Source organism: Limulus polyphemus, unplaced genomic scaffold (assembly GCF_000517525.1).
Source record: "Limulus polyphemus unplaced genomic scaffold, Limulus_polyphemus-2.1.2 Scaffold865, whole genome shotgun sequence".
Taxonomy (NCBI): domain Eukaryota; kingdom Metazoa; phylum Arthropoda; class Merostomata; order Xiphosura; family Limulidae; genus Limulus; species Limulus polyphemus.
The window spans coordinates 22,330-31,480 of record NW_013666475.1 but is presented as its reverse complement, the minus strand read 5'-3'; the positions used below and the strand labels follow the sequence as shown (position 1 = coordinate 31,480).

At 29.6% G+C, this 9,151-nt stretch overlaps 1 protein-coding gene across 1 annotated transcript in view; it reads right to left on the bottom strand.

The window, feature by feature from the left end:
- LOC106460933 (phospholipase DDHD2-like) overlaps positions 1-9,151 on the bottom strand; it is a 55,518-nt gene that overhangs the window by 27,381 nt on the left and 18,986 nt on the right. Inside the window, exons 5-10 of the mRNA XM_013920690.2 lie at positions 8,412-8,555; positions 7,634-7,784; positions 4,480-4,621; positions 3,907-4,115; positions 2,152-2,399; positions 216-311 (exon numbers count right to left, since the gene is read on the bottom strand). Coding sequence (XP_013776144.1) covers positions 216-311; positions 2,152-2,399; positions 3,907-4,115; positions 4,480-4,621; positions 7,634-7,784; positions 8,412-8,555 — 990 coding nt within the window. The remainder of the gene's footprint in view (positions 1-215; positions 312-2,151; positions 2,400-3,906; positions 4,116-4,479; positions 4,622-7,633; positions 7,785-8,411; positions 8,556-9,151) is intronic.

Here is a 9,151-nt window from a genome sequence, read left to right as displayed (position 1 = left end):
TTTACTAAAACGTAACAAGGTAGGTAAGGTAAGGTAAACGAAATAATACTTATAGTACTAATTTACTTTAACTAACTAAACAACTAATATAGTAGTAGTATATATATATATATATATATATATATATATATATAGTTCAGATATTAAAATTGTTTATTGGCAATTAAGAAAAATAAACACAAAACATAAAGTTACAGAAACAAATAACTTCTTACTTTCTTTTCTTCCCTTTCTTGAAGATAACACAGAAGTTTCTTCCGTGGTCCCATTGGCAGACCCATTTCTTTAATATCATTTTCACTGCACATATGCTATAAATAAAAAAGACTATGTGAGACTTCAAAGATAACTATTCATAAACACAGCAAATAAAACAAACTCATCGTTAGTTCTATAACCAGTTGGGTTTCAAGTTTACTGTGATTTACTTACTCCTCACCCACAACCAGGTGGGTTCCAAGTTTACTTACTCCTAACTCAGAAACAGTTGGTTTTCATGTTTATTGTCATTTAATTACTCATAATTCACAACCAGTTGGATTTCAAGTTTACTGTGCTTAACTTACAATTAATTCACAACCATCTGGGTTTCAAGTTTGTGTGTTTTACTTTCTCCTAACTCACAAACAGTTGGGTTTCATATTTATTGTGCTTTACTTTCTCCTCACTCATAACTAGTACAGAACAAGAATCTAGGTTCCTAATGGGCTGAACTTAATAAGCAAGCAGTTTCAGTTGCATATGAAGGGATAAAAAAAGGAGAACCTTTACAGAAACAATCTCCACAAAAAGCCTGTGATCAAAATACTGGATAAAAATAAGTATTTTATGGATATAAATGGTTTTATTGGTTATTAAGAAACTACACAGGTTTTAAATTCAGACATATAGTTATCAAAGCCCCCCCAATGGCACAGAGGTATGTCTGCAGACTTAACATACTGGAAAACTGGTTTCGATACCTGTGGTGGGCAAAGCAAAGACAGCCTTTTGTGTATCTTTGCGCTTAACTACAAACAAACAAACAAACAGTTATCAAAAGTTATCTTCATTTAAATACCAAAGTCACTAATTAATAATCAACCATTCATGTATAGTTTCAGCCAGTGGTACTGGTCATACTCTGAAGATAAGAGAATTTAAGGTAAAACAACTTCAAATGAAAAGTATATCATGACCACCAACAAAAATAAAGCTCAATCAGACAATCAACGGACACTCTACATATAAATAATATCCTGAAATCATCACCTAATACTACAAATACTAGTTTGTCAATAAAAAATAAATAAATTAATATCATTCAATAAGACTAAAAATCATTCAAAAACATTTTTTTGGTAAACTTTACTTTTATAGAACTCGCACATTAAATTTTCTCATGGTTTCTTCACTACATATTTTAGCTCATGGCATAAGACAAATATACTGTTGTACTTTCTCTCCATTTCTATAAGCTTAGGGTAATTTAGCAAGTTTCAGCTTATAAATTTTTCTTGAAGATAACACAAATAAAAAAAAAATTTCCATTTATTATTTATTAAAGTATGTTATTTTGCTTGTACACACATCTACCAAAAATTAGTCATTGTTGAACTAATATTTCAGTATTTTTTTTTAAAAAAGTAAAATTATGAAAGCCACAGTTGCTCAATTGGGGTATTTCTGGGTCCAGACATTTAGAAAAGTTTGGGTTTGGTCAGAATTATGTGGTGTATGGATGGCACTAAATCCTAGCCCAGGTTCTATAAAACGTGTTTGCTTATTTACCAGTATATATATGAGGTTATGCCTTATAAAAACAAAATGCAGCTGAAATTAAGCTAAATCTTTGTAAATTTGATGCTTATACTTTGAAGGATCAACTACAAATATGCTGATAAAAAGATTTTTTCTTGTTTTAGGACCAAGCATGTTATAGTAAATTATGCAGTTACTGTAGTATAACAGGTACAATGTTGAAATGTGGATTAATTAGTGCTATGCCCATTATTTACATAAAAGAATGAGAAAAATTTAGAACATTGTGAAAGGAAGTTGTACACTACTAATCAATTTTCATTTTGTTTTTAGCTTACTTACATTGGTTTTATTAATATTTTATTTAAAAAAAAGACTAAAAGAAATTATTTAAAATTACGCTATGCATACCAGTGTTTCTAAATCAATTTTTTCTTCTTCAAATTTGCTCACATATTCTACAAGACCTAGTTTTTCAAAAACAGATTCTAATGTTGCTGGCACATCTTGGTCTGCTGTAAAATCCTCACTGAGTAATTGTTGTTGTTCTACAGCAGCACTATGTATGGATGGAACCAATGAGACATCAGGAAGACTTTGACCTTTCAAAGGACTTTGGTCCATCTGGTGGTCAAGAATGTCAAAGAGGATCAAAGAACCTAACAAAATAAAATACTTTTTAGATGTCAGCTTACATGACAAGATGGCTATATTATATTAAACTAGATTCTACCTCATCAATTAAGTGTTTGTTCAAATAAAACCATTTTGTTTTCTTTAATGAACTCAGACCAAAAATGATTATTATATACTTTTAATCACAATACAAATTGCTTTATGAAAGCTCATGGCTGAAACAACTTATTCTACTATTATAATGAAAACAACTTTAGTTTAGTTGTATCTAATAATTAGTTAAGTTCATTGAAACTGCAACATAAAATCTTTGACTCGTCAGCCAATTAAACACTAGTGAAAAGATATTGTATACTCATATTAATATGTAGGGATATAAATATATATATATATATATATATAAAATTATAAACTATATTTTACAGAAACACATAGTTTGATATTTTGATGCACAATGTTAATAATCTACCAAGACAGAAAATTATTAACACTGATTAAACTGCAACATTTTAATTATTCATCTGAAATATTTAAAATATATTCTAATTAACTTATTGAATGAATTCTCCATGATGTTTATTTCAGGTTTCAAAGTTTTAATGGTCAGAACCTCTTTGAATCTTAATACTCTTTCACTTGTTGCCTTGAATAGAAGGTTAAATTGTTCACATTCACATTCCATAGCATACTGGATTTGTTTGCTTGTTTTAGAGCAAAGCCAAATTGGGATATCTACTGTGTCCACCACAAGAAATTAAAACTCCACATTTTAATACTGTAAGTCCACAGACTTGCTGCTGTCAAACTGGGGGACCATAGCATGCTGGAAAACACACTAGTTGTTATATATGGAAGTAAGATGTTCAACAATTCTTTGATGGAGACATTTATAATTACAGATGACAAGGAATTGCTGCAGGTAAATACTTTATAATGATATAAATTAACCATAAATGTGTCATTTCCAAGTGCAAAAAAATGGGTCAAAAATAAACAGTAACACAATGCATTAGCCTAGTGAAGCTTTTCTTATCTCTTGATGGTATACTTTATATAAAATGTCACTACAGTATCTTCCCAGGATTATCTATTGCACTACTTGGGCAACTTCAAACAGTATGATAATTCTTCTCTTTTTTTTCAGTGCATATTTAACTCCATCAAACACAGAAGCCAGGAGACCACAAGTAATTTCCCATAATTTCTCAAATATGGTATTAAAATAAGCCTCACCAATTTTTTTCTCTATTATTTAAAGTTTTGTGTAATTGAACTCAAGATCCCATGTTTTTCTATGCTTCCAGATTGTGTTTCCAAGTAATAAGCCAAGAAAGAAGATTAAGTATTTTCTGCCCTGATCAACAATCAAACAATCTTTCAGCTTTAACAGTAAAGTAGCATTTGTTTTAGTGAAACATTTACTTAAAACTCAATGTATATTAAAAACCAATTAAACAATTTCTATGGAAAAGTTCAATTTTTTATATCTTTGGTACAAATATTTCAATAAAAGTTACCAGAAGGCCTTACCTAAGCTATGGCCAGAAACAGAAACTTTTCCCTGAAAGGTCGAGTTTCGACTGCAAAACAAATGGTAGAGACGATTCAATTCAGACCCGACAGTGTCTACTATGGTCTGGCAGTAAACTGGGCTTGTATAGAAGAGTATGTCAAGTAGTGTGTCATTGGTAAAATTTCGGAGCTTGGGGATGCTTGACAGTGTGATTGTTTTCATTTGTCTGAAAAAAAAAACATACATGTAAAATCTATAAGACTTTCAGTTTAGAATTTGGTTTTAAAGCATACATGAACTTTAATATACACATGCACACACACACACACACATATATATATTGAATCATAAGGATATTCATATCAAAATATTAAAATTATTCAAAAGTCTTCATTAGAGGCTAATTTGTTTATTTAGTAAAGTTTTACAATACAATTTTACACTATAATGTGTTTTTTTAAAATAAATGTCCTATTACTTATATTTTTGGACCACATTTTCAATAACAAATCAATTATGCTTTGTACTTTATACCATTTCAAAACATTTCTCTGTCTTTAATACAGAATTATATATATATGTTTATATACTTGTCAATTCCTGTTGCATCACTATGTAGTGTTGAGTGCCAAGAAACTGGAAGAAACTCCACCCTTCCCACCTGGCCTTCATCCACATGTTCTTTAAAGTGGCTCTGAAGGAGGTTTATGGCAAGACTTCGAAAGTCATCCACTGCAGTAAGAGTATATAACATACTAACCTATACTCAACAGCAAACAAATGCAAAACAGAAACTAAAAAACAATAATCATTTTATGATTAATTTGTGCTGAACAGTATGTTTTTAATACGTCTACTTTTAACTAATGTATAAGTACTATTATACTATTTTGTGTAATAATTTTATATTTGATAATTCATATTTAAATGCTTATGTTGCTAGCATTATCTGTTATGTAATGAATTCATCAAATAACTACATCTTAAAGGAAACAAACAAATACTTCATTAAATGTGTATTCAATGAACATGTTTTGTCATAACAAAAATAAATCTAAAATCTCAACTTAACTTCTACTGTTGTAGCTTGCATTTACTATCTCATAACTACCACTTAAAGTGACCATAACTATGTGCTTCTCTCGGTGAGGTACAGACCTGAGTCTAATGATACAATCACCAAGTTTTAGGCTTGTACAATAAAATCATTAATTTTCTGCAGTTCAAAGTTAACAAGACTAACTTGGCTAATTCAATTTTCAGAAATGTATTCACTAATTTACATTAATATCTTCCATATCAACATTCAGCTATTTCTGTTATTTTTATCAATACAAAATTCATGATGGATGAATAATATAAAAAATTATTTACCCATGACTGAGACTGGATTGCCTCTGAAGCTTTACCTAGTAAGTTTGACTTTGGTAACTCGACATGGTTTCCACAGCTTCCTTCCCCACTTTAAGTATTCTTATTTATTAGATATCAATCTCACAAGATCATTAATGAAGAAAATAACAATTAATGAGCTTACTGGCCTGTTGGATGCTTCATGTGTTTTTTACTTACACACCTTAAACCACAATACACTGTATCAAATATTAACCTCTTAACTTATCATTTTTAAAAACATTATTGGCCTCCTTACTGGCATGTTTTATTCAAACAAATTGTAGGGTTTTAATTTGTGTGTTTATTCAGCATTTAAAACCTTATATAAACATTTAAATTTAAACATAATTTTGTGTGATCTTGAGTCTTCAACATAAACTAAAATCTTTTTAAAGATATAGTGTCACCAAAAAGTTTGGTTTCAGGTTAGGATTGGTCTTGAGGCTTAAAACATTTTATATTGTGACTTGTGAATAATTGCCTTCAATATAACTAGAGCCAAGAATTTTCTCATCCCATCACGATTTAAACAAGTACAGTGTTTCAATCTTGCTTGTGGTGATAACCGAGATTCTTCAACCATGGTTTAAATCATGATTACTCTCACAAACTATCAAGTCAATGAGCTCATCAGTTAACACATTTCCCAACATTGTTCCAATGTTAGGTTGCTTGGAAGTGATACATGAAAAAAAAAGAAAAAAAAGAAGAGGTGTCCCAAAAAGGTTTATCACCTTAGGGATGAGACAACTACTCTGAGAAGCACTCCAATGTATTTGTGAAATTGCTTTGGGGATATGTCTATTTACCCAGTTCTCTGTTTTGATACAGCTATCTCACTTTTAGCATAATTAAATTTATATTCTGAATCTATTATACATTATCCATCAACAAACCAAAAATACTGAACAAAGATAACTTATGCATCCCTAAAAAGTTGAAAAATTCACATGCAATACTAACACGTGCTGTCATCTATACACATGCCATGGAATCCAGATGTACACAGCACATTAATTTCTTGGGGAAGGGCAAAGTTTCACCATCACAGAAATTTGTTTTGATTTCCAACTAAGGAGTTAATTAAACAATCAAACACAGAAAGTTAAAGTTTAGCTAGTTTTCTTGAATATAATATGCTTTAAAATTTAAGAAAATGTAAAGACATTTGACTATGTTTAAAACATTTCTATGTACAGCACCATCGTTTGACTAAAAAAAAAATAGAAATCTCACCTGTTTTTCTTTTAACAAGTATTGAAAAAAAAAAAGAAAAGAAATAATTGACAAAAACATGTTTCCCATGTACCTATTCTATACATTATTTAAGTGTTCACTTTCTGGTTTCTTTACCCCTTGTAATACAATTTTCAAGAATGTCAGCCAATATAAAATTCATACATTAACATTTCTGTTAATTGGTCACTCAAAATAAAAAATGGAACCCTTTTTTTACGTGAAATACAGCATTCTCAATTCTGCATATATATGAACAAAACCACATTCTCAGCATCATTAATTAAGCAATTGCCAACCTTTTATGCTTTTGCTATCACATTTTTATGTTTAGCTTTCAACTGAGATACGAACGATTTCAACTGCAATTCGGTAGGGAAGTTCAAAGCAACTTGACGTCCATGTGATTCCAAGTGACCAATCAAAACTATAGTAGTTCTTCATTTTTATTTTGTATGACCATTTAACAGGTGTATTTCTGTGAAAATTATCAATTAACAAACAAAAACTTTTCTCGAAAAGATAGGTCCAAAACCACCCTCTTTGGGAGTTTTCAGATTGAACTTATTTTCAATATTCAACAAATTGTAGTGTAAAGACACCCCTTGGCTCCCAAGGGACATGTTAAAAGTTGGTGAAATTTACATAATCTAGTTAAATAGATAAAGGAGTTTTTCAGAAAGCCTTTATATAATAGTATTTCATTGATTAAATGAGCAAATGGGAAGCTGATTATACATTAAAAAATTTAAATTACTAACACTATAACAAAATAATAAGACATTAACAACAAACTGTATTTATCTATGATTAGTTCCATCTGTTTAAAACTTGTACAAGGAATCTTGGGTAGTGTTGAAACATAGGAGTTTTACTAATTTTTTTATGTACACTTTGTTTGTGATAGCTACTATTGAAATAAAATAAAAAAGTGAAAGGTTATAATAATAAACCTCAAGCTGTACAAATTCAGCTCAACTTGTCTTCTACCCTCAATTATTATTGGACTATGTTTTTAATATTCTCAGTTCAATTTATACGTATGTGTACACACACACACACAATCGTTTCTTTATACATAATATGCTTCTTCCGTGTCAAATTAGAACTTACCACATTCTACAACAGAACGACATCTTAAGTCACAAATGGCTCCAACTCCATGAATTACAAACACCAGATGGTCAATTTGTGTGGATTCTCCATAATCAACAAGCTCAAAATTTTCAGCTCCTCTTTTCACAACACGAGGTCGTTGAATCTCCTACAAAACATCATATTTTAATAATTCCCGATATATATAACATACTTTTTTCTACATGTTTATATTTGTAATGGTGGAAGATAAACCCAATTGCTGTTTCTGATTCTAGCAAGAAACCATAAATTTCTTTCTTATTTTAAATTCCATGTTATCCAATTTTCCCAAAACAAAACTACAAATTGGTAACTATATTTTGTTAATAATCCTATTAGTAACCCTTTTGTAGAGTTCTACTTATGAACATAAATTATTGAAATTTTTTTATCTTTACAATAATCACATCCCAACATTTTGTCGTGACATTCTTTTACTTAAAATTAAATTAAAACAAAGAGAAGTGCTAAAACTAAACAAAACATTTAAAATAACGACACACTTGATACAAACATGTCTATTTAATAGTCCAAAAGACAGGTTCAAAGTTTTTAAAATAATATCTAGAATTTAGATCTGTGTGAATATCTATAAATAATTCATATTCAAATATCATTAATCATGGCTTACAATCAAAACATAAACTTGTAAACTGTTACAAAAATTGTTCTAAACATTATTTTAGCAATACCCAAAAATGTGATGAAAATACAAAATACTAGCTATTTTCATATGAAGACAATCAGAACTTACAATTACGTTTCCCCATTCATCAGGCTTGTTGGTGGGTAGTGTGTGGAGGATGGAATTAGGGCTATACATGATGATTAATTCAGAATCAGGTAACTCTATCCTTCTATTCCAGCTGTTGTTGGAAACTGCATATTTGAACTCTTCCTAAAAGAGGCCTATCTATATTAGTCTAATCCGTTTTTGTTTTTTTATGAGTAACAATGAAATATATGTTTCAAACAATATTCAAGTAATTATTTAAGTTGAAAAAAGTTTTATTGTTAAAACACAGAACAATTATCATGCAAGATCTTTTTTTATCAAATAAATATTAGACAATCATGTTATTAATACAGATACACGTTTTTGTTTAGTGGGAGTTCACTTGCAGGATTCCTTATACATGTGACATTTGTTTGTATTTATTTAGTGATATACATGTATAATAAACCAATTGTTCTAGTCCTTTGTATACTTTGTTTACAATAAACCAACAAGTCTAACTGCTGAGTTTATCTCCAAAGTTATTGTTTTACATCATATTTTTTGTTTATTCTCTAACAAAGTTTGTAGCATGGTTTTTATACAGCATTTCCATATTGTTAGTGGATATGCTTATTACTGTGGTTACTAAAGCTTCTTCTTGTAAGGGGATTTCACTTATGTTTGGCAGGAATGAATAAATATATATATATATATATTTATATATATATGTATACACATACACACACACACACACATATATTTCTAGGTGTCATAAT